The sequence below is a fragment of the Ahaetulla prasina genome, chromosome 10 (genome assembly GCF_028640845.1).
Source record: "Ahaetulla prasina isolate Xishuangbanna chromosome 10, ASM2864084v1, whole genome shotgun sequence".
In the NCBI taxonomy this organism is placed as follows: Eukaryota; Metazoa; Chordata; class Lepidosauria; order Squamata; family Colubridae; genus Ahaetulla; species Ahaetulla prasina.
Window position 1 is genome coordinate 114,540 of NC_080548.1, and position 25,839 is coordinate 140,378.

Consider the following 25,839-nt stretch of genomic DNA (forward strand, 5'->3'; position numbering starts at 1 on the left):
TAAATAAGTGTGTTTTCAGCTCACGGCGGAAGGTCCGAAGATCAGGCACTTGACGTAATCCAGGGGGAAGTTCGTTCCAGAGCGTAGGAGCTCCCACAGAGAAGGCCCTGCCCCTGGGGGCCGCCAGCCGACATTGTTTGGCGGCGGCACCCTGAGAAGACCCTCTCTGTGTGGCGTGAGGTCGGTGGGAGGCATACGGTAACAGCAGGCGGTCCCAAGTACCGGGCCCTAAGCCATGGAGCGCTTTAAAGGTGGTGACCAAAATCTTAAAGCGCACCGAAGACTACAGGCAGCCAGTGCAAGCCGCGCAGGATTGGTGTTACATGGGGCAACGAGTTGCTCCCACTATTACAACGCAGCTGCATTCTGGACTAACTGCAGCCTCGGGTGCACTTCAAGGGCAGCCCATGTGAGAGCATTGCAATAATCCAAAGGAAGTGACAAGGCGTGGTGACTGTGCATAAGGCATCCCGGTCAAGGAAGGCGCAACTGGCGGACCAAGCGTGAGTAAAAGCCCTCCTGGAGGCGGCCGCCAAATGATCGTCAAGCGACAGCCGCCCATCAGGAGGCGCCCAAGTTGCGCACCCTTTCCATTGGGGCCAATAACTCGCCCAACAGCCAGCTGCGGCTGCAGCTGGCTGTACGGGTGCCGGCATCCACAGCCACTCCGTCTTGGAGGATTGAGCTTGAGTCTGTTTCTCCCCATCCAGACCCGTCGGCTTCCAGACACGGGACAGCACTTGACAGCCGTTGGGGTGATCCGGGGTGGAAAAAGTACAGCTGCGTATCATCAGCGTACAGATGATAACTCACCCGAAACCACTGATGACCTCACTAGCGGCTTCATGTAGATGTTGAACAGGAGGCGAGAGAATCGACCCCTGCGGCACCCCTCTGTGCCCAACCAGGTCTCCGTAATGCCCATAAAGTCCGCGGACTCCTCTGAATAAGATCACAAATCAGGGGAGCCTTGTTAGCCACGGACCGGGCATTGCATAACATCAGTCGAACCCAGGCTCTGAGGATCCTGACCATCCGGGAGCAGTAAGGACTGAGGGCGGAGCACGTGATCGCTTTAAACATCGACACGTGCTCCCAAAAACGTCGACCTGCCTCCGCCATATCTGCCTCTCCCACTTACCGTACGATGGAATAACACTCTACACTGGAACACCCCTTCCCCCTGTCTTGGACCAGATAAAGTGCTGCCGTGAGCTGACGCTGGGACTGGACATACCCTCCCCAACGGGCTTCTCCCCTACCCGACACCTCCCCTTTAAAAACCCCTTATTTAAAAACCTATTAAAAAACCCCCAAAGTTTCTTCTTCGATGCATGCCATCTCTCTGGGTCCCAAAACCCGTCATTAAGATAGGCCCCCGATAACGTAGAGGGCCATTTCTGCGAGGCGGGGGCACCTCGCAGACGACGGAGTTCCAACGGAGAATATCTCATATCGGGCATAACAAAGGTTCGTCCAATGTCACTGATGGTAATACAGCAGTCATTTTTTTTGAGGGCGTAAAGCATGGCCCACAGAAGGTAAGATGATAAAACAAGATGATAAAAGCAGGATAAATGCTTTCAAAGCAGTCCTTGAGCATAATCTCTTCCGCCGACCATCGAGGTAGAAAGGTAGAAATAGCCGGTTTAATAAACATCCCAATGGCCCAGATGACATCCTCCACTCCACCGGGCCCGTGGGGGGGGGGCCTCGACGGGATGCTGAAAATCGGTAGCTTAAACCAAAGTTAAACCCAGGTTAAGCCGGGATTCCTGAGTCGAGTTGTTAAGGGGCAGTTCAAAACAACCCTCATCCAAACTGCAAGTACTGTCGCCCCAGAAGGCCGGAGAAGCTGGGATAAATGCTGCCTAAGAACGGGCTGGAAAACAGGCTGGACGATAGGCCGGGCATCACCGCCCCACCCCATCGAAACCGCCACCATTTCACCGCCCCGTTCCCGCCGACTCTGCTCTGCCCCTGACCCGGAACTCGGCGACCACAAATACCTCGAGGGCAAAACCCTCCCATGGTCGCCAAGCAGATCATCCATCCGGCCAGGCAGGCAGGTCGGCCCGATCGATTTCCAGCCGAATACCAGCCTCAGCAGTCGGCGATCAGGAAATCTCCGCCGGGAAAGAAGGCCGGGAAAGCAGGCCGGAGCCTCGCAGCCCCGCCCCAATAGAGCCGTCGCCATTTCCGCCCTTTCTGCCGACTCAATTCTACTGGCCTAGCCCTCAGCAACCGCAAACTCCTCGAGGGCGAAAAACCCCTCCTGCGGTTGCTGAGTAGCTGATCTAACCGGCCAAATAGAGCCAAGTCGGCTAAAACGTCCAACGCTGCTTCTGGACACAGGACATCTCACCAACGCCCGCTCCGAGACCTCATTAGACGGCCATCTTGGACATGCGCAGAAGTTGAAGCAGAGAAGCACAGCTGGGGCTCTTGTTCTTGTGCTGCTTCCCCAGGAGAGCAGCATGGCATCCTTCGCCCTTTAGAGTTGCTAGGAGAGGGAGCTGCTGAAGGGGCACTGGGCAGAAGCTGGTCATCTGTGCTGCTCAGCTCCCCAAGCCTCACTTCTTTCTATTCATTAGCACAGGACCTTCCTTCCTTCCCTCCCTCCCTCCCTATGAGGTGAATAATGCTCAGATGCAACTTTTATTTATTTTATTTATTTGTCAATCATATATAAGATAACAGGTAAAAGTATAAACATGATTTGGATAAATGAAAAGAGTAAGTAAAAAGGAATATTAGGACAGGGATGGTAGACACACTTGTGCTCTTATGCACGCCCTTCTCCGAAGACTCAGGGCGGCTTACAATGTATAGGGCAATAGTCTCATTCTATTTGTATATATTTACAAAGTCAACTTAACTTAACTCTTAGGAATGGGGTGAGGTCAATAGTAGATAGTCTTTGGTTAAAGCTTTGGGGATTTTGGGAAGAGACCACAGAGTCAGGTACTGCATTCCAGACATTGACACTGGTGGCTTTTTCCTTGGGGAACGGATCCCAAGGGATTCCTTCCTTCGTCCTAAGCCCTAAGGAGTTGCTCCGCCATTTTCGGAAAGTCCTGCGCGTCAAGTCTGCGTCTAGAGGTGGGGACTTTCCAAGTTTCGCCCCGAGTCGGCTGGGCTGGGAGAGGAAGGAAGTTCATCCCTTCTGACCTCCGACTTGCACTTAATAGCCGCTTGGTTTCGTGGCCGGAGGCCATCAATCCTCGGTTCGAGGAGGACACCGGCTGGCCGCCTGTCTCCAAAGAGGGGAAGGATAAAAACGGCGGCCGCGGCTGGGGGAGAGGAGGCGCGCTAAGGTCATGCGCTCCCATCAGAGCCTGTTTCTGGATCCGAGAGGAAAGTCCTTGAATCCGGGTTGCCATCCTACCTGCATACTTGGGGAGCCAGAAAGGGTCTTTTGGAGCGGGGATACCCCCGTCATGAACTACGAGAGAAGCCAATGCATGAATCTTTCCCCCACTTCCCTTCCCCCGCCGCCGCGGGTTTCTCTTGGCTTCTGCCTAAGAAAAGCCGGAGCCTTCTTGGCCTGCAGGAAGCCCTCCTCCCGACGAGCCTACACCTCCCCACTTAGAGCAACCCACCCCCCGAGTAGCTGCGTCAGGCCGCCTTCGCCGGCAGGAAGCGGCCGCGCTCAGGGAAAGTCCCTGTTAGGAGCCCCGCGCTGGAGGGGAAAGCCCCAGGGGCTTTGAGGAGGGCCGCGCGCTCCGCCCTGTCGCTCTCGGGCGTGGGCGCTGGCATGTGCGAAGCCGCCCTTGGCCTGGCCGTAGAAGGTCCGCTTGGGAGGTGCTGCCGACCCAGAAGTCGCCCCAGGATTCAGCACCGAAGGAACCGGGAGGCCCCGTCATTTTCTCGCCATCTGCAGGTTGAGAGCTCCGACGGTTCTTTAGGACAGGGGTCTCTAACCTTGACAATTTTAAGACTTGTGGACTTCAACTCCCAGAATTCCTCAGTTGTCAAGGTTGGAGACCCCTGCTTTAGGAATCAGCTCGCTCCCGGAAAAAACAGGCTCTTTTTGAAGTCTTTGGACACCTCCCCTCCCTGCCTTCTGGCAGTTGCAGAGGGGTCGTTGGGTGAAACGCTTTCTCTCAGGAGACTCAAGACCTCAACGTCCGCCCCCCCCCCCCCGTCGATCTCTGTCCTGCTCATAATGGGACCCACCTAATTGCGTGCATTGCTGTTCTTAAGCATCTTTATCCTCTGCCTTCCGCCTGCAGTGAAGTAAAGTGTGAACTGCTTTGCAAATCATCGCACAAGCTGGATTGCCTGTTCCTACCTTAGCGTGGCCATAGGAGAGCAAATGTTCACCTTCATGTGGTAAAGAGCTCTTCTGAACTCCCTCTTCTTCCTCTGGATGCAGGCCCGCTCAGTTACTGGCCAATGGGTTTGACCCCAGCTTAGCTATCCTGGAGGGGAGACATGTTCCTGTGGACTTCCTAGCATCCCGTGGCCACCTTCCGAAGCCTCTGGGCCATGGCAGAGGGCACTACCCTTTTGCTTTGAGAAGCTTTGTAGCAAAGAGCGAAGAGTGGTTTTAGCATCCAAAGCTTTGATTGGTACTTTGGAAAGAGACTTCACCCTTGAAGAAAAAGAGACAGCCATTCCAAGGTTCAAGGTTGGTTTATTTTTTTACTTGATTGCAACTCTGCCTAGGGCAGAATAAAGGGAGACCAACCATCACCAAAGCAGCCTCATAAAGCATTTCATTAAAAACTATGACTCTTGTAATTTACAAGTGCAAAGTTGTAAGATTATAAATGATTACTAAAAAGCATTTTGCTTACTAACACGAAACACCACATTTCTGTGATGGATCATAATTAACCAGATACAACAGGGGTTCTTTGGACATGTGGCCTCCTCAGCACACGGTGCTGGCATGGCTGACCAATCTTCAGGGCACTTTGCAGGGAGAGCAGCAGGACCTGGTGGCATTGCCAGCTGCCCACAGGGACTTCTGCCCTGCTTTTCCCCCAGGCAGCAGCCCCTGGGATGACTTCAGCATCAACCACTCCAAAGAACCACTCAAGAGACCGATGCAATGTGCATCAACTGATCAACTGATCCCGGCCTGCAAGTGAATCACTTATTCTGAAAAGGGCAGGACCAGGGACAATTGTTGCAAATTCATTACCGAAGGATCTGTAACTGTCCATATTGGACTTACCAATCCTCAAGACTGAGCTGATAGAAAAGGATTAGCTAAACACGCCCCCCCCCCTCAAGTTTCTAGTGGGCCTTTCTACAGCCACTGAGAAAGTGGTAGAGTTGTCTTCTGTCAGCAGACAAGCAAGTTGCCCAAAACAGCTGGCACTAAAGAGGCTCCCCAACAGTTGATTTCAAGCAAGTCGCTTTTCTGGAGACCCTGGTTTCACATTAATACGTTTTGCATTTAGTCTTGGGGTTTGTGACATCTGAGCTTAAAATATAAACTTGATTATAACGCTAACATTGTTAAGATGCCCCATGGAACATTTTTAGCACCACTGCTCTATCTCAGGGCAGAAGCCACAACGCTCTGAGAAGAGTTGTAGGTGCCCTGCATGCAGGACTCGCCTGCCATCAGCAGCACTGGAGGAGAAGGGATGCAGAGCCCCTCATAGCCATGAGGAAATAACATGGAGGCCTTGATATTTTCAAATCTTACTCTTGAAGAGTAACACAGAACTTTGGGGAACTGAAATGACAGCTGATTTTTGGCTTGAAACAAATGTTATGCTTCACAATCCAAGAAGGTTCCAAACCAAGGGAAAGGAGACCACTGGGACAACCACACCAGCAGAGAGGGGGAGGAAGCCCTTCCAGAATTTCCCTCCTACTCTCCTGGGCAGTCATTGTCCTTGCCAGCTTCTTTTCCACAAGCATCAAGCTCTTGGGGTACAGACAGCAATACCCCAAATCTGAGTAATGGACCTCAGAATTGTTTTCCACCCAAGCAATGAGGAGAAACCACCACTACACCCACTGGGCTGCTGTCTGCCTTGGGGTGAAGAAGGAAGCATTTCCCGGCCACCTGGAAGCAGGGGCAGATAGGATGCAAGTCAGATTCAGTTCATTCCTCACAGTACATTCTGCAGACCCTGGAACTTTTTCCTCCCTCTGATTTCTTTTGTGACCAGCCACGTCCCACTGCAGCCATTTGGGGAACAGCTATGGTTGTAAATCGTAACATCTTCTCTGCTCCGCTCCAATTCTGGCTGTGCCATAGCCAGAAAACTTGGGACTTCCTCCATGTTCCTTTCCATGTCAACTTCTTCTGAGCAGCCATTGTCAGGAGCAAAAGACACTCTCATTGCCAGCAAGGCCGTGCTGCCTGCATTCTGCTTGGAACAAACCAGACAGTCAAGCTTCATGCAGCAAGAGAAAATGGCTCAGCATTGTGGTTCCTGGGCCACTTTCTTGGATTGCTTGAGGCAGACCTTTTCATCCCACCTGAGCCACCAACAAGTCTGATGCATGCCCTCCATGAGTGGCCACTGGATGATGGTCTAAACTGCAGGCAGAAAGGGACATTTTGCCCCATCCCAGAGTTGGGCTTCCAGCCATGTCACACCCCGGGGTGTTGGGTCTTGTATGTAAGGATTTCAGCAGCCAGCTGTTGTGGGTCCAAGAGGTGTGGGAAGCGGCTCATGACAGTGTCCACCAGGTGAGGATGGAAGATCCCACAAAGCTTGACATGCACTTTTGCACGCTCATCTGCAAAACTGTCCGGAGTGGCCCAATGGCGTGAGGAGTCCTTGTAGGCCAGGCAGGGAGCCCTTGGCAGGTCTTGGTGCGCTGCAGGTCCCGGATGGTACGGCTCGGACCAGTACTCACGCCCAGGGCCCAGAGAAGCACTGGTGGCCACATCATAGTCAGGAAAGGAGTGAGGAGCGACCTGTTCAGATGGGGATGGCAGGAAGCTCTGAGGCAGATACTGGCTGTACCTCCTGGATACAGGAGGGACCCGATAAGCAGGCACCTGCCCCCTGCAGCTGCTCCCCCCAAGCAGCTCTTGCTGGGCCCACTTGACAGGACTAGCCGAGGGGCTGGGCCACATTTCAGAGAGCTGGCTCTCAAGGGAGCCAAGGCCTGAGTCAAGGTGGTCTTGAGAGACATGGGCAAGGGAATCCCTGGGAGACAGCTGGTACTGATCTGAATTCCTGTAACTGTGGCTTTTCTGGGCTGGGATGCCGTGGGCACTGAGGAAGAAGGGTGGCACATCACCATGTCTAATGTGAGGGGCAGAGCTCATCTTCTCAGCCAAGGCCTTCTGCAGGGGAACGTTCTCACTCTCTGCAGGTGCAGAGCCCCAGCACTCCCCATGGGGGGGCCTCCTGCTCTTCCTCTCCTCCTTGATGGCTGGCGCAGTCCTGGTGGGGGAGAGCCCAGCGTTGGCCCGGAGCTCATCAGCAACAGCGCGCTGCAGTTGGTGCGGCCGCTCAGGGTGATAGAACTTGCACTTGATTCCATAGGTGCACTTCTTGCCTGCAACGAGAAAGGCGAGCCATGTGACAGGCATCCACTGCCCCAAACCCTTCAAGCTGTTCTGTCCTGAGCAGAGGAGAGTGGCCTCACCATATGGGCACTGCTGCTTCTTGTGCTCGGGCACTGCTGGTGTCTTTCTCAGGAAATTATCCAGGCTGGGTCCATGGCGCCCTAAGGGGTCATCGGGAGGCATGAACCTGGGGAGCAGAGGAACCACATCCATCAAGAGCTACAGGTCCCAAGGCCAGGCCTAGCCCTTCCCCATCTGCCAAGGCAAGAGTGTGTGCCATAATGCCGGGAGTACCACCAACTCCACCTCCCACCAACTCCACCGCCTCCTGAAAGACTGGTTAGAAGTGAGCAACTGGTGGGCCTGGTAAGCTCAGCAGAGATTAAGAAGACTCTGCTGGGCATGGTGTCAGCTCAAGCTGAAGAAGTAGGCAGGCTGCGAATTAAAAGGGTGCTTCCTAGCCATTCATGTCCCAGAATTCTCAGCCATAGCCTTGGGGCTACTCTTCACCCCCCAGAACCCTGGTCAGTCTCATGGCCAACCTCCAGCCTTCCCCAAGGCCAAGGACTTACTTGTCATTGACAAAGGAATACATCAGCAAGCGTTCTTCAATGAACTTCTTCCACTCTGGCCGTTCTGCTTGCAGATCCCGGTAGACATCGTTGGAAACCACAATGCCATCTGACTCCCAGGCCAGCTTCACAATGAAGCGGTCATCGTAGCAGACCACTCGCTTGCCTGCCACTCGCCGGGAAGGAGTGAAGACAAGGATGTTCTTCTTCTCGAGGTCATGGAGGATGTGCTGGTCTGCAGGAAGAGGTGGTAAAGTCATCCCCACTGAGGCTTCTTACAGAGGAAAGATCAGGTGAACCTAGGTGTGGGTGTTACAGATAGCCCCTTGGTAGAAAGAGGCCCTTGGATGATCTCAATGAGTGGTCTGCCAAATCATTTCCTTCCTTCCTTCCTTTCTTCTAGTCTTTGTTTGCCTAGATATCCCTCTTCCTCTTCCTGCATGTTTTCTTCCAGGTGCTGCCTCCCATAGCTTTGCCCTTAATTTAAATGTCTAAACAAGATTATGCTTTAGAGTAGGGGATTGCAACTTTGGCAACTTTAAAACTTGTGGATTTCAACTCTTAGAATAGCTGGCTGAGGAATTCTGGGAGTTGATGTTCACAAGTCTTAAAATTGCCAAGATTGAACACCCTGCTTTAGAAGGTCAAGAATACAAATCAATCTCCTAAAAATGCTGTAGCATTTTTTAAAATCTGCAAACACATTTTTTGCCTTTAGAAGCTGTAAATGTTCAGGTGATTCCAGATAGACTTCTGGAAACAGGGTTGACTACTTGAATGGTTCCTACAGTCTTCCTTATGCTTTGGCCAGCAGCAAAATTCGGGGAGTGGCCTCTTAAAGCCACTGAGAAGCAAAATTCCCACTGGAGGGATAAGAAGTGGCATGTCCCATCTTAGTCAAGTGTCTCCCCATCCTTAGGAAAGAAGCATAGGGGCCCAGCACTAGCTTGCATCAATGCAGGATGGACAACTGCCCAAGGGCACCTTGTTACCTGTAATGGCGACATCAGAGCGTGGATGCTCTTTTCTCCAAGATGGGACGAAGACTGTGACATCCTTGTGTCCTCTATCCAGAAACCAGGTCACAGCCAGCTGGATGCCTCGGCAGGAGAAGGTGTCTTTGTCTCCATGACTGCAAATGGAAGAGAATTGCAGGTTCAGAATGCTTCCCCCACTTGGCCTCATGTGCTGGCATCAAAGAGACCTTATGCAGCCATAGGTGAGGAGTAGCCCTTCTGTTCACTACCCTTCACTACCCTTCTGTTATTCATAACCAAGCCAAGTTGACTCATCAATGGAGAGCGATCTGGGCCCAAACTCATTCAATCATGCCAGAAAATTGACTGATTGTCACAGAATAACAAAATAACAGGGTTGGAAGGGACCTAGTCCAATCCCCTGTTCAAGCAGGAGACCCTATATCATTTCAGACAAATGACTGACTAATCTTTTCTTAAAAACCTCCAGTGACAATTTCTGAAGTTAAGCTGTTCCACTAGTTAATTGTTCTCCCTGTCAGGAAATTTCTCCTTAACTCTAGGTTGCTTCTCTCCTTGTTTAGTTTCCATCCATTGTTTCTCGTCCTGCCCTCTGCTGCTTTGGAGAATAGTATGACTCACTCTTAACTTAGAGAGAGCTTTGGAAGGATTCATGGATGAGAATCCTGATGGGGAAAACAACTCAAGAAGTTTGGAAATTTTGAAGTGAGATTATAAAAGCCCAGTCTAGCACAGTACCAATGAAGAAGAAAAATAACAGCTCTCTAAAGAAACCAGCTACATAACTCCCTGATAAATTGAAAGACAAAAAGGACAAGTATAAAAAGTGAAAAAAGGGGCACATAAATAAGGCAGAATATCAGCAAATAGCCCAAGCCTTCAAAGATGAAGTAAGGAAAGGTAAGGCTCAAAATGAACTAAGACTTGCAACAAAAGTCAAAACTAACAAACAAAGTTTCTTTCAACATATAAAAAACAAGAAAAAAGTCAAGGAAATGATTGGTCCACTAGTGGGAGAAAGTGGCAAGAAGGTGACAAGCAAAGAGAGAAAGAAGAACTACTTAACTCATTTTTTGCATCCATTTTTACTCAAAGGGAAAAAACAGTCCAACCTATCAAAAACAGTACCATAAAAAATAGATTAGAAACACAAGTTAAAATAGACAAGAAAATGGTAAGTGAGCACCTGTCCACCCTAGATGGGTTCAAATCACCAGGACCAGATGGATTTTACCCCAAAGTTCTGAGGGAACTGGCAGACGAGATCTCAGAACCACTGAACTATATCTTTCAAAGATCCTGGAGCACCGGGGAACTGCCAGAGGACTGGAAAAGAGCTGATGTAGTTCCCATTTTCAAAAAAGGGAAAAAAAATAAATCCAGGAAACTACAGACCTATCAGCCTGACCTCAATACCAGGGAACATTCTAGAAAAGATCATCAAGCAATGAATCAGCAAACACCTAGAAGCAGACAAAGTAATAACCAAAAGCCAACGTGGGTTTGTCAAAAACAGATCATGCCAGACTAATCTTATTGCATTCTTTGACAAAATGATAAAATCAGTGGACCAAATGAATGCTGTTGATATAATTTACTTGGACTTCAGTGAGGCATTTGATAAAGTAGACCATAACCTACTACTTGATAAGATAGAAAAATGTGGGTTAGAGAGCATCACCACTAGATGGATTTGTAACTGGCTGACCAACTGCACTCAACATGTAGCAATGTTACAATATCTCAGGTGCTGCCACAAAAAGGGAGTCAAGCTATTCTCCAAAGCATCTGAGGGCAGGACAAGAAGCAATGGGTGGAAACTAATCAAGGAGAGAAGCAACCTAGAACTAAGGAGAAGTTTCCTGACAGTTTGAACAATTAATCAGTGGAACAACTTGCCTCCAGAAGTTGTAAATGCTCCAACACTGGAAGTTTTTAAGAAGAGATTGGATAACCATTTGTCTGAAATGGTATATGGTTTCCTGCCTAAGCAGGGGGTTGGACTAGAAGACCTCCAAGGTACCTTCCAATTAATTCTATTCTATTCTATTTTATTCTATTCTATTCTTTTTTTATTTCTTTCTATTCTTTGTGGCAGCCCCTGAAATATTGGAATACTGCTATCATACCACCCCCAGTGCTTCTTTTCACTAGACTAGGCACGCCCAATTCCAATTGTCTTAGATGAATGAGAAACCTACAGGGAAAACACTGCATTCTTGAAAATCACTGTGGCCTTCTCACCTGTACCTACCTGTTCTATCCCTCCCCCTCCTCTTCAGCCTGCACGGACTGTTCTGTTGACCCCTTCTCTCTCCCTGAGCCGGTCTTCAAGATGCTTGGGAGGCACCCACCTCCTTCCGCACTCCCTTTCTTCTGCAGCTTTCTGCCTCTCTTCCCAGGTGAAAAGATCTTCTCTTGGTGCCAGAGGGACTACCCCCCTCTCCTTGGGGCCCCTGCTAAATCCTGTGGGAGACCAGGCTGATGAGGGAGCACACATTGCAACTTTTTGCTAGGAATAGGGTGTAGGAAGCACTCATTTGCCTTTTAGCCGGTCATGAGAAATATACAAATATAAGGAAGGCAACATTGTCCTTTCAATTATTTATGATTCAGAGCAGCATAATGTCGTGAATAGGCTTGCATTATGGGACATTTTGGAAGAATATGGAGGCAGGGCTTGTCTGTGGAATTGGAATGCAGTAAAAACAACAAAGTGTGGCTGAGATTTAAGGGAAGTGGCTCAGCACTGGCAGAGAGTGGGACCATCGACCATGGTATCCTGCTGCGCCGGTTGGAGGGATTGGGAGTGGGAGGCACCGTATATCGGTGGTTCTCCTCCTATCTCTCCGACCGGTCGCAGACGGTGTTGACGGGGGGGCAGAGGTCGACCGCGAGGGGCCTCACTTGTGGGGTCCCGCAGGGGTCGATCCTCTCGCCCCTGCTGTTCAACATCTATATGAAGCCGCTGGGTGAGATCATCAGTGGCTTTGGGGTGAGATACCAGCAGTACGCTGACGACACCCAGCTGTACTTTTCCACCCCGGGCCACCCCAATGAAGCTGTTGAAGTGCTGTCCCGGTGTTTGGAGGCCGTACGGGTCTGGATGGGGAGAAACAGGCTCAAGCTTAATCCCTCCAAGACGGAGTGGCTGTGGATGCCGGCATCCCGATTCAGCCAGCTGCAACCGCGGCTGGCTGTTGAAGCAGTTATTGGCCCCAAAGGATAGGGTGCGCAACTTGGGTGTCCTCCTGGATGATCGGCTGTCGTTTGAAGATCATTTGACGGCCGTCCCCAGGAGGGCCTTCCACCAGGTTCGCCTGGTTCGGCAGTTGCGCCCCTTCCTTGATCGGGATGCCTTATGCACGGTCACTCACGCGCTCGTTACCTCTCGCTTGGATTATTGTAATGCTCTCTACATGGGGCTCCCCTTGAAGTGCGTCCGGAGGCTTCAGTTAGTCCAGAATGCAGCCCCGCGGGTGATAGAGGGAGCTGCACGCAGCTCCCATGTAACACCTCTCCTGCGCAGGCTGCACTGGCTACCTGTGGCCTCTCGGGTGCACTTTAAGGTGTTAGTCACGACCTTTAAGGCGCTCCATGGCTTAGGACCTGGGTACTTACGGGACCGCCTGCTGCTACCACATGCCTCCCACCGACCCGTACGCTCTCACAGAGAGGGACTCCTCAGGGTGCCGTCCGCCAAACAATGTCGGCTGGCGGCCCCAGGAAGGGCCTTCTCTGTGGGGCTCCCACACTCTGGAACGAACTCCCCCCGGGCTTACGCCAGATATCTGACCTTCGGACATTCCGTCGCGAACTGAAAACATATCTCTTTATTCGCGCGGGGCTGGCTTGAATAGAATTTTAAACTCAAATTTTTAGCAATTTTAATGGGGTTTTTGGTTTTATGGTAAATTTCTTAAATTTTTCAGGCTCATTTAATAAGTTTTTAATTGATATTTTAACTTTGTATATTGTTCTTTGTTGGTTTTATTCTGCCTGTACACCGCCCTGAGTCCTTCGGGAGAAGGGCGGTATAAAAATCAAATAAATAAAATAAAAATAAATAAAATTTCATTTGGAAAATACAAAAGGTGTGCTTGTGGTGGCTCTGGAGATGTGTTAGCTGTAGATATATTTTTCTAGGCTGAGAGCCTGAACTACCGTATGTTAGACAGGTAAACATGAGTAGAAATTTGGTGTTCTCATTGAAAGAATGAATAAAGATGGAACTTGAAAACAAATAGTTGAGTCAGGATCCTGAGAAAAGGGAAAGCAGTTGTTGGATTGTGAGTTTGGTGAGATTCTTAAGAAGAATGAGAAGTTTGAGGCGCAAAAGGCAATGTGCCAAGGGATCTATTGGCAAACTAGAAATAAATGTAAAAATATCAGCAGATGGTGTTGATATAAAGCAGTTTGGTTTCCTTCCTTGTTTCTCTTTATCTCTCTCCTGCTTTGAATTGCCCTTGCTAACTTGTTTCTCACCCACTTTTGCACCATGTTATTTACTCCAAAAGACAGTATTGTGTTGGGTAATGAAACTGATATTTCCTCCAAGTAAATGCAATTTCATTTTTGACAATAAATCTACTAAATACTGGAGACCTCCAAATTCTCCATGGCTATCCAAAGACCCTCTTTTGCCAGAGAGATGCCTTGTCCCTCTCTGCCAAAGAGAAGGGAACTCCAAAGCCCCTCTATACATCCCATAGCATGACAGTGTAAGCCCTTGGCATTTCTGCAGTTTTACTTTCAGCAGTCAAACATAAATGGTCCTCCTAATTAACAACTCGCTCTCCTATCTCCTTGACAATTGCCAGAAAACAATGGCACTGCAATTTAAAAAATCAAGAGCTGTTCTGAAATGAGAGATTACCGGAAGATAAAAGTTTGTTATGAAGTTTGACAGGGCTGGGCCTGGTTGCAGCAGGTCCTTCAAAAGTGACCCTCAAAAGTGACACCCCACACACCCAATTCTTCTACCCACCCCCTGCTGCTCTCCCTACTCAAATCCCTCATCTGGAAAGATGAGTTAATGTTCAGTGTCAGCACTAATAAGATGGCCAAAGCAGTAGAGCAAGGAAAGCTGTGAACAGCAGAAAGAAGGGCTGCCACCTGGTGGAGCTGGCACAAGAACTAGGCCTGCCATGGGGAAACTTTTCCCTGACACCCACCCCCCCCTTTCAAGGAGGAAAGATGGCTCTCAAGCTGTACCACTAGGAAGTGGAAAAACACCACTTGTGTTCCCCCACCCCAACTAAAGCCTCAGGACTATCTAGATTCATAAAGAGCCAGCTCTGCAAGTCCATTTAAAACCAGGGAACCAAAAGGGCTTTCCCTAAGGACGGGTGGAGTGGCTCTCTTCTCATTAAAGCAACTTCTGTGGTGAGACTAAATCTTGCACATCGCCAGTCCTCATGACAGTTCTCCCAGTCAAAGGCTCATCATGGTCACATTCAAAACTCCTTGCAGCTAGGGACTTTTGGTTGACGTCACGGCGATATAGACGCAGGGAATGGGTCTCCGCGTCCCCTGCACTTACTTCTCCATGCTTGTGGGCTCCAAGAGGAGCCAAAGCTGCCCTGTAGGGGCGGTGAATCAAAGAGAGGCACCCTGAGAAGTCGAGGAGAGTTGCAACTCTCCTGTCAGCCCTGGGGTTCTATCTCCCCCTCAGCCACGGCAAGAAGAGGCAGCCTAAAGTTGGCCGCCACAAAGTTGGGACAGCCGGTGAACATCCAAGACTGATGCTGGAGCAAAGTAGGTGAACAGTGAGTGGAACTGGGGGAGAGGATTTTTCTTTCACTTTAAATTTAACTCCAAGGAACAATTTAGAATTATCTGCTCAGATGCTGTCAAAGCAGCATCTAGGCATTCTGAGAAACCACCATACTGGAAGTGAAGGATGCAGGAATGAAAATAATAAACTTTTGAAATTTTGAAATATACAGAAAATTGAATCCTTAAGCTGGGAAGGCATGGTACTGGGAAGGCATTTTAAAATGCTGGAATCATTTATTTGCAAAACTTATTCTGCTTTTATAATTCTTCTATAACTAAAAGAACCCTGAAAACATGGTGATATTGAAATTTAATCTGAGAGTGCCACTTGCTGATGAAAGGGAAAATTACAAGTCTGGAAAAAAGTCTATATTACAAGTCTGGAAATACCTATATGAAGGTGTGTTTAACCACCCTATGACTACTGGATTATTCGAGACTAAAGTATAACCTCTGGGACTACTTAAATCAGGGGTGTCCAAAGTTTTTTGAGTGAGGGCCAAATACAGAAAAATAAGCAAAGGCCCGGGCCACCAGTGGGGGGGGGGCTGAATTTTTTTTGTGCCAGTTTTTTGGGCGTGGCTTATTTTGGGGTGTGGCTTGGTGGTCATGTGACTGGTGGGCGTGGCTAACTGCTCATGTGACTGAGTGGATGTGGCTATGGGCATAGAAACTACTCAGAGGGCTAAAAAAAGTAATTTTTGACCAGTCCTCACACTTATGACCATCCTCACATTTATGCCCACTGCAGCATTTTTAACAACCATATCACTCATTTCACAACTGCTTCTCTTCACCACGGTTACAAGATAGGGTGCAAAATGTAAAGATAGTTGTAGGTGTGAGGACCAGTCAAAAGTGTGAGAACCTGTCAGAAATCACTTTTTTCAGCTGTCTGGGTAGTCCCTATGCACAGTTTATGAATATGTTTCATATTCATTCATCTTGGCCAGGGGTGTCCAAACTTGGTCCCTTAAGACTTGTGGTCAAAGCTGGCTGAGGAACTCTGGGAATTGAAGTCCACAAGTCTTAAAGAGACCAAGTTTGGACACCCCTGATCTTGGCTTTTGTTTTGTATTTGGTATGAACTTGAAACTCCCTTCGTTATTCCCTGCCCAAGGGGTGGAGGCGCGAGGAGCCTCACCAGGCGGCCCGAGGAAGGCGAGGCTAGAACTGCTGGGGTCGGGCACGGCCAGCAGCCACTTTCCCGCTTGCCGCCGCCTCCTCCGCCCCCTCCCTTCGTTATTCCATGCCCAAGGGGTGGAGGCGCGAGGAGCCTCACCAGGCGGCCTGAGGAAGGCGAGGATAGAACTGCTGGGGTCGGGCACGGCCAGCAGCCTCTTTCCCGCTTGCTGCCATCTCCTCCGCCCCCTCCCTTCGTTATTCCATGCCCAAGGGGTGGAGGCGCGAGGAACCTCACCAGGCGGCCCGAGGAAGGCGAGGATAGAACTGCTGGGGTTGGGCACGGCCAGCAGCCACGTTCCCGCTTGCCGCCGCCTCACCTGTTTCTTGATGGCTGTCACTGCCGCCACGCGTGTCCGACATGGGGAGGCGTGAGGAGCCTCGCCAGGCGGCCCGAGGAAGGCGAGGGTAGAACTGCTGGGGTCAGGCATGGCCAGCAGCCTCTTTCCCGCTCACCGCCTCCTCCGCCCCCTCCCTTCATTATTCCCCGCCCATGGGGAGGGCATGAGCCTCACTTAAAAGGGCCATATTAAATTATACTTTCAGAATTTGCTGCGGGCCAATAAAAACTGACCCGCGGGCCGCAGTTGGCCCGCGGGCCGTAGTTTGGACACCCCTGACTTAAATGGAACCTATGGGACATAAAGTATTGGGACTAGTGCACTCCTTGAAGGGTAACTTAAAGATTGAATAAATAGTTCTTGGACTGCTGGATAAATTTTTTTTTTAAAAAAACAAAACAAAACAAGATACTTAATAAAGAAGAGATGAGTGGAATTATGAAGGAGCTGGACTTACTTTTTCAAAATACAAAAGACATCATGGAGAAAGGATTTAAGGAGATTATGGAAAAAATGGAAAATACCATACGAGGGATGATGAGTAAAGACCAAGACCCACAGGGAAAGGAGGAATCAACAGAAGGAATGAAGAAGAAGGAAGACAAAGAGGAGGCAACAATGGAAATAATAACGATTGATGAATTAAACCGGGGGAAAATATATTAAGAGAGTGGGAAGATATGTCTGAAAGAAAGATAGGGGCCTGGGTAGAAATGTTAGAAATTAGGCAGTGGAAGAGGGTAGAGGTGGGAGGAATACCTAGATTAAACATCCAAGAAGCAGGTAAAGAGTTAAGAGAGGAATTTGGGAGGCAAATTAAAAAAAAGCATAGCAATTAAAGTATTGAAGCGGACAAGGAACAATGGATAGATTGATTTCTTTTTTTATTTTTATATTGTTGCTTTGATTTACCCTTCTTTGCCTATCTTTCTTTTAAAGCATAGCAATTAAAATATTGAAGCGGGCAAGAGATGATAATTGGATGATTTTTCTTTTCTGTTTTTTTCCCTCTCTCTCTTCTCCTTTTTCTTTTTTTAAGTAGGTGACAAGATTAGAAGTTAGATAAGAAAGAAAAAGTCTTAAAGGGTGATATGATTAAAAGCTAGAATAAGTGATAGAAATAAGAAAAAGGGAATACTAGTGTATACATTTTTATATCATAAAATGAAAGTAATAAGAGAAAATGTGGAATAATTGAACAATGATAGACTATAACTTAATATAAGTATGTATTATTATTAGAAATATATAAACGGATTGACTGTATGGATGATTAACTTGATTAGTTTTATTTGTATTAGAATGTATGACACCCAGGTGCCACACTGTTCATTGATTTGATATTTTTATAAAAAATAAAATAAAAAATAAAAATCCAAAACTCCTTGCAGCTTCATCCAAACGAAGAACCCCTTCCCCTTCCCATGCCCCATCACCCTTTCTCACACAACACAAAGCTCCTAATTCCTACAGAAAACCCCTACAGCAAAACTGTGAGGTTTTGCCAGCAGTCACTTCTCAGTTGGACTACTACACTGCACACTACATGGGGCTGCCTTTGAAGATCACATGCACATGCAGAGGCATGCACAGTTCTGGGCACTCCACAGTTTGCCCACATTACATCAGTCTTGCGTGAATTGCCCTGGCTCCTGCATGATTCAAGATACTGGTCATCACCTCTCCCAGAACTTGGAGATGCACCTTCTTGGTAGCTGCCTGGACTTTTGGAATAACCTCCTGCTGAGATGGGCGTTATCCTTTTAGTTTTCTGGAAGGCTGTACAAACTTGGCTCTTCCCTTAAACATTGGACTGGGAAGTGTTGAATTGGGGGTGGTCAGTGGATGGCTGGTCGGAAGGGTCTGATGTGTTTTTATATCAGTTTTTATTGCCTATTGTGAGACCCCCATCTTTTCTTCAACAGCTCAAGTACTGGAAGACAGCTGTCATGTCACCCCTAATCCTTCCCTTCAGTCACCCACACATATCCAGTTCCCTCAACCCTTCATCATACATGGAAATAATAGAAAATACTTGTAGCTCGGGTTTTAGATTTTGGCAGTGGTTTGTGCTCCAGGCTTGTTTCCATTTAGTTTCTGAACATTTCATTACCAGACCTGGTAACATCATCATGATGTTACCTAGTCTGGTAATGGAACGTTCAGAAACTAAATTGAAACAAGCTTGGAGAGCAAACCACTCTCAACATGCTCACATGATTTAGCCTTCAGACCCCCTTTCATCTTTGTTTCACTTCTCTGTATGATTTCTAGAGCTTAGGCATCTTTTTGTATTGTGGTGAGCAGAACTGGGTGCAATATTCCATGTGTGACCTCACTAGTACAGTATAGAGCAAGTAGTGTCTATGGAGATTCTCAGTCATCCAGGTCATGATTGTTCCAAAGGTGCTTTTTCAAGAGGTAACTAGACTTTCTGGTTTTTCTTTGAAGACGTTTCAGTTCTCATCCAAGATGTAAATTGTTTAGAGAGGACTGTAAAGCACTGTGAAGTAGTATATAAGTCTAAGTGCTATTGCTTAGAGCAGCAGTCACCAACCAGTGGTCCGCGAGAAAATTTTGGTGGTCCGTGGAGAAATCTTTGTATTTTTGCCAGTGCAAGCAGGCTGAAGTAGCGATTGCAATGACTGGAAACTGTGAGAGTGAAGCACTACTTGCACTTGTGCAGCATCAGCATTCTGCTTCAGTATATTTGCCCAGCCGGTGGCGCAAAGGAGCCCTTGTCTCCTGCCGCTTGGGACTCGGAACGGTAAATGGCGACTGGTCTGGGGAGCAGCCGGATTTTGCTCTCTATTGCGGATGCCAGATCGGCACCCTGCAAGCTCTCGTCTCTTGAGAAGTGCTCGCTGAAGTGGCATGGGAAACTTCGGCCGGACTCCTCGAGAGACGAGAGCTTGCAGGGGGCTGATCTGGCGTCCACAATGGAGAGCAAAATCCAGCTGCTCCCCTGACCAGACGCCGTTTACTGCTCTGAGTCCCAAGCAGCAGGAGACAAGGACTGCTTTGCTCCACCTGCTGCTGCAAATATACTGAGGCGGAATACTGATGCCACGTAAAATGAAATAGAGAAAAAGAGACAAAATGAAAGAGAGAGAAGCAGAGAGAATGAGAGAGAGAGAATGAAAGAGAAACAGAGGGAGAGAGAATCAGAATGAGAGAGTAGGGTGGGGGAGAGAGAAAGAGAAAATGAGAAAGAGTGGGAGAGGGGGAGGAGAGAAAGATATGAGAGAATGAAAGAGAATGAGTGGGGGAGAGAGAAAGAGAGAGAGAGAGAGAGAATGAGAAAGAGTGGGAGAGGGGGGAAAGAGAGAGACGAGGGAGAGTGCCTGAAGGACCCCATCCTGTCACTGGGAGTCCAGGCACTTCAGCAAGCGGCATGCTGGATACCTATTAGTGGTCTGCGGAATTTAAAATTATGAACTTGGTGGTCCCTGAGGTCCAAAAGGTTGGGGACCCCTGGCTTAGAGCAAGCAATATGACTCTTCATCTCTTGCTACTGGGTGAATGTTTAATGCCAGTTTAATCCCAGCACCATCCAGCTTAATGTACAGTTCACATAGATCAAGTGAAATAAATGGCAAGGCTGGCACTTGCCTCTCAGTCCCCCAGGACATACTCGTCTCAGAGGGTGGCCTGTTATGAAGGTTGCCACTCTCATTGAGTCTGAAGTTGTGATGGCTCCATCACTGGAGACAGCCACTTGTCTGGAAGGGCACAGGGTCTCCAGCTTGGGCAGGGCGTTGGACTTAGAAGACTTCCAAGGTCCCTTCCAACTCTGTCATTCTATTATTTCCTGGGCCCAGCGCTAGAAAAAGCAGCGAGGGAAGACAACATCTCTTGTTACTACTTTTTCTGAAAAGTACTCCCTCCACAAAGGTGCCTAGCAATCCATGCCCGTCTGCTCCCCCTCAGTACCCTGAAAGTGCAATGCAGGATGAGCAAGGAATACCAGGGATGGGTCTCCTCCAACGTTTCCACATTCTCAACTGAAGAGAAAAGGGTCCAAGTAGTTCATCTGATGTGGCAACAGATGTGAGAAATTCCCGTAGAAGGAAGTCGGGGACAAATCTGTTCCACACACCCCTCCAAGATTTGCATAAACCTGCCACAAGTATTATCCAAGCAAGGGTGAATCGGTGAGGAACAGTTTGTCACTCCACTCATGCAGGAAGCAGTCTGTAAAAATTCCCCTTCATTTTTTTTTTCCTTGAAAAGAGATTGTTCAGAAACTCCGTCTCTGCTGCTCCAGGCACCGCTCAGAACCTCCACTCGTCCCCCTCCCTTTCAACAGAAAGTGCCCTCTGGCCGGCATTTACAGTTGGAGAGCAATCTGGCTTATCTTAAACACAGCAAGGAAAGGGCGGAAGTCCATAACTGCTGGCTGACCTTTCCCCGTGCAGGCTACCAGGTCTGGGCTGCCAAGAGTAGAATTAGGGCTCACTTGTCTTTTTCCTGCCATCTGGTGGCGGTCCAAATTTTTGCAGCCCCACAACTGCCAGCATCACGGGATCAGTTGGGAGGATGCTTGCCGGGAGAGTTCCAGGTTCAGTGGTTAACCCAGTGATTCCCAAAGTGTGAGCCGCGGCTCCCCAGGGAGCCGCGCTATCGTCATGGGGCGCATTTCTAAAAGATTGGGAACCTCTGGGTTAACCCATCTGAGGTGCTAGGGAGAGGATACAGCATCTTCCAGCATCCTCAAGTGCAAATTCTCCACTTAAGCAGCTATAGCTCAGTTTAAATGTTCATGGATCCTTGCCCTATTGTGTACAAGGTAATCCTCAACTTACAACAATTCATTTAGCTACCAAAGTTATAACAGCACTGAAAAAAGTGACTTATGATTGTTTTTCACATTTACAATCATTGCACCATCCCTATGGTTACATGATCAAAATTTGGACGCTTGCCAATTGGCATGTATTTATGACGGTTAGTGTCCCGGGCTCAAATGGTCACCTTTTGTGGCCTTCTGACAAGCAGTCAATGGGGAAGCCAGATTCATTTAACAACTATGTTACTAACTTAAAAACTGCAGTGATTCACTTAACAACTGTGGCAAGATAGGTCATAAAATGGGGCAAAACTCACTTAACTATCTCACTTAGCAACATAAATTTTGGGCTCAATTGTGGTCGTAAATTGAGAGCTACTGTATTTCCAACACGTTTAGAATCCTGGGAGATGGACAAGTTGTTTTTCTAGAAAGCACAACAAAATGTTTTCCCCATGGACAGGGAAGCAATGTGAGTTCCCTTCCCTGGGTTTGCCACCCTCTCACCCAGGATAGGCGGAGCTTCATTCTGTTTTAAACTGGGCCCTCCGCCCTTCTTTCCAATTCTGAAAGGAGCAAGCTCCCAGTCTGCACTAAAGGCCACACCTGATTGTGCCCAGATGCCTCTCTGTTGGGGCCTCATCCCTTTCCGTTCCCACTGAGAGGCCAATTGATTGGGGTGGGGGGAGGGAGGAAAGGCACCTCTGGAGGAAGAGAGAAATGCTCCTCCAGGCACTGGTGCTTGAGTCACGTGCGGGCTGGGTTCCTTCCTGTTTAGATAAGAAAGAATGTTTGCCCAACAGAGTCAATGCAGCAGAAAGGCAGAGTTGCCTGAGCCACAAAACTTGTTGCCAGTCAAAAGGATGCCCGCATGCTCTCCCCTCCGGGCAAAATCCTTCCTGCTTCAGAGATAGAGGGAACTGCAGGCGGTCCCAAGCAGACCCCTCACATGTAACAAAGACAAGGCTACACCATGCCCAAAACCCACCTGTAAAATCTCATCTAATCACATAGCTTTACAGTATTATCAAAATCCAGCAACCAATCATTATTAAATTCCCAAGAAGATAAAATTATTGCCACCTGCAGGGTTTAGAAGGAAGGAAGCCAACCAAAGCCAGGACAGATGTTATAGGGGTTTCAGTCTCTACCTTCTCCATTGTGCATCCTCCATTGTTCCCCACTCCAGATCAGAACCAGATCCCAAGATCTGTTTTTTGGGGGGGCTGATGTGACTCGGATCACATGGGCAAGGACATCATGAGGAAATGGTAGCCTGGTGGTACTTAAGTTCTCAGAACAACCATTTTGTTTCCAGCTCAGAACTCTCAGTGGATGAGAGATCTAGCAGCTCACAACGAGGGAGACGGGGGTTGTGTGTGTCTGTGTGTGTATAAATACGTGTGCCTGCGGGCCCGTGGCTGGAAGCAGCTCTCTCCAGACTAAGGCTGGAACCTCTCCACCTCCCAAGGCCAAAGCTCCCCCTCGGGGCGCAGCCTGCCCCTTCCTCCTCCTTCCCTAAAGTATCGGGCGTGGGGATCCGGCCTTTGCTTGCGGCTACGGCGGCAGAACCTTTCCCAGCCCAACGGCGCCCCAGCGCAGAGGAGCCGGCCCAGAAATACCTCATAGCCACGTTGCTCCCATCAATCACGATCGGGCGCAGATGATCCCCATCCTGCTCGTCCGGAGGCCCGGGCTGCGTTGGGGGTCTGCTGGGGGTGGGCGGCGCCTCTGGGGCCTCCGGGATCGCCTGGGCGGGCTCCCGCTCCCTCTCCCCCGGGGCCGCCCCGTGTTTCACCAGCTCCCCGAGGATGGTGTTGGTGTCCGCCTCCGGGCCGTGCTTCTGCAGGGCGCCCAGCACCTCCTGCGAGGAGTAGCCCAGTTTGCGGAAGAATTCCACCTTCCTCCGCCTCTCCGTTCGGCCCTGTTCCGGGGGGCTCCACGGGCCGCGGTCGGATCCACCGGACTCTCCGCCGCCCTCAAGGCTGCAGCCGCACAGACTCAGGTAGCCGCTCTCCGGCGACTCTTCCCGCCCGCTGCCGACGGTGCGGCCGAAGGGCAGCGAGGGCTCGCTCCAGCCGGGGAAGCGCAGGGCACTCGGCGGCAGTCGGTCCAGATCCATGGCTGCTTCTCGCGGCGCCGTTCCTCGCTCACGCCCGGCCTGCCGAGAGAAGCGCGCAACTAGGACGGCGGCCGGGCCGGGAAGCCAGGCGCACCCGCGGGTCGGGCAAGGCCGGTCCGCCTCCTCCCTCCCTCCCTCCCAGCAGCCGCCCAGAAACGCGTCCCGCCCTCCGAAAAAGAGAACCGGCCGCCCCGCAGCGGCGCTTCCCCAGCAGGCCCAGAAGGAAGCGAGGGAGGGAGGGCGCGGCGCTTCTCCGCCCGCTGCCAGACCCGAGACGGGGCGCCCAGCCGGGCTTCCCCGAAGCGCGGAGGGTGGCGGGGCAGTCAGCGGCGCCCGCCCCAAGGCTGGGGGAAGAGGGACTTTCCGCGGGAACTGGGCCTTCCAGTCCCGGTTCGCACAGCGCCCTGCCGACTCGCCCCGCTCGCGCGGAGGGAAGCCCCGCTGGTCCCGAACCGCCCCGCCGCTTACCGGGCGCCTCCGTGAGGCCGAAGTGTTGCCGTCCGCGCGCGGGCGCTTCTTTATAGAGCGGGGAAGGTTCCCCAGGTGGAGTCTCCGCCGCCGCCCCCTGCGCCGCCTCCTCCTCCGGGCTTGTCGGCGAAGGTCTCCGCGGAAGAGACGCGGCGGGCGGGACCTGTCGCCGGGGGTTGGCTGGGACGGGCCTGCCTGCCTGCCGGGGTTGTTGGAAGCGCTGGAGGGCGAGGAACGCGGGGCCTGGAGCTCCCGTCGGCGGCTCCTCTCACCTCGGCCTTGCCCTTCCGGGCCTCCCGCAACGGCGCTTGAAACGCCGGAGCCTTCCGGGAACGGCGGCCGAGTGAAGAATTTCCCTGCGTCCCTCAGCTGGGAACGGAGGTGGGGCGTTGCGCCAGCCAGAAGGCTGCCTTCAGTCCAGGGAAGGGGCCGCGCCCTCGGGGGCTCCGCCTGAACGAGCTGCGTCTGTCGGGCAGCGCCCCGACAGCGCCCTGGAGCTGCTGCCTCGCGGGGCGGGGCGGGGCTCGGCTTTCCCCGCAGAGCAGCGCCGGTGAAGGGGGCGCGTCATGGGGGGGTCTCTACCCCCGGCAGCTCCTGGGTGGCGGCGGTTTAGCAACCGGCAAATGAGCCCTGAGGGACCAGGGTGAGACCGCTTATCGACGCGGCCTTTGAGGGCAGCCGAAAAGCTGGAGCAGCTTTTGTCCTGGGGAGGCCGGCTAGCCGGTTCAGGGAAGGGGGCGCGGGCCAGTCCTTAAGGGGGGCCTTGGATCAGCAGCCGCTGCCGGCTGCAGAAGAGCCGAGCCCGCGGGGGCGCCCCAGATGAGTCCGTCGTCCGAACGAGGCTCGTTCGAGGGGGGTTGGGAGTGTTGCGTGCCCGCCCGCCAGGGATTGGCCGCTGTCCAGCATCCGGCGGCGCATCTGCCCGAGAAGGCGGGGCGGGACTCCTCCGAGGACACCCGGCCTCTATGCAAAGCAGGCCGCCCGAGGACGGGGGAGATTTGCCTCCCGTGCCGCAGAGGGGCTCCCCGGGAAGAACAGCGCTCGCTTCCTGGTTTCGCTGGACCCTTTCTTTACCCCCAGGCCTTTGGCCTTCGGTTGCCAGACTGTGTGGAGCCGAGGGAGTTGCCGGTTCCTTCCCCGGAGGAAAACAGACTCTGGGGGGAGGGTGACCGGCCTTTAAGGTGTTTAGGACCGAATCCCAAACAGAAACTCCAAGACAACCAATCAAACAGAGAGGTAGAGGGAAGGAAGGAAGGAAGGAAGGAAGGAAGGAAGGAAGGAAAACCTCATTAGAATAGAATAGAATAGAATAGAATAGAATAGAATTTTTTATTGGCCAAGCAGCAGGAAAGGTAGGCAGCGTCCCCAGGGTCGGCAAAAAAGGACTTCAGTGCCAACTCTCAAAGTCTGGGGAACAAACAGTGAACTTGAAATATTAGTTGTGAAAGCAGATACGATGGAGTTGCCATTATTGAAACTTGGGTTAAAACTCATGACTGGAATGTACCGATGGAAGGCTATAAACTATTCTTTAACATTTTAGCAGGGATCTCTTTCAAAACCAACACCTCCTGTTCTCCTATTTGCAATTTCTTTTGGTATGTAGCTTGCAAAATCTGATTTCTTATTGTAGAAGTCAAAAAATAAATTACAATGTCTCTTGGGAGCTTTTTCTGCCTCGCTACCCAAGAATTAACCCTATATGCCTTATCAATTTGAAAATCAACTTCTTGAGGGTCCATTCCTAACATTTCAGCTAAGGCTTCTGATATAACTTTTTAAATATCTTCTTCCTTTCGATCCTGGAGACCCCTAATTCTCAAAGCCTTCTCCAACGTTCTATATTGCAATACCACCAGATGGTCCTCATTTTTATCCACTTTATTTTGGAGCTCTCCAACTTTATTATCCAAATACTGATTTGCTTGACTAATTACTTCCACTTTATCCTCCATTACTTCCAATTTTTTTGCCAAACCTTGAAAAACCATCAATAAATCATCTCTAATTTTTTTATTAGTCTCTTTAATTTCTTCCCTAAGTTGATCCTTCACACCGTGAATATTATTCATAATTTCTTTAAATCTCTCTTCA

At 50.3% G+C, this 25,839-nt stretch overlaps 1 protein-coding gene across 1 annotated transcript; it reads right to left on the minus strand.

Annotated features, from left to right (window-relative positions):
• Positions 1–4,149: 4,149 nt before the first annotated feature.
• Positions 4,150–24,300, minus strand: ZC3H12A (zinc finger CCCH-type containing 12A). Its single transcript, XM_058195622.1, has 6 exons — positions 23,746–24,300; positions 22,778–23,316; positions 9,060–9,199; positions 8,068–8,302; positions 7,576–7,682; positions 4,150–7,485 (listed from the first exon to the last, which is right to left on the minus strand). Exons 2-6 carry the CDS (start codon positions 23,275–23,277, stop codon positions 6,566–6,568), a joined length of 1,902 nt encoding a protein of 633 aa, XP_058051605.1. The 5' UTR covers positions 23,278–23,316; positions 23,746–24,300; the 3' UTR covers positions 4,150–6,565.
• Between the last annotated feature and the right edge of the window lie 1,539 nt (positions 24,301–25,839).

Bases quoted from the DNA above. Each gene is read 5' to 3' on its own strand.
- ZC3H12A (XM_058195622.1), bottom strand. From the start codon at position 23,277: ATGGATCTGGACCGACTGCCGCCGAGTGCCCTGCGCTTCCCCGGCTGG. The intron at 7,683-8,067 runs GTAAGTCCTTGG...TCTGCTCCCCAG, and splicing joins TATTCCTTTGTCAATGACAA to GTTCATGCCTCCCGATGACC. The intron at 7,486-7,575 runs GTGAGGCCACTC...TTCTCGTTGCAG, and splicing joins GAAGCAGCAGTGCCCATATG to GCAAGAAGTGCACCTATGGA.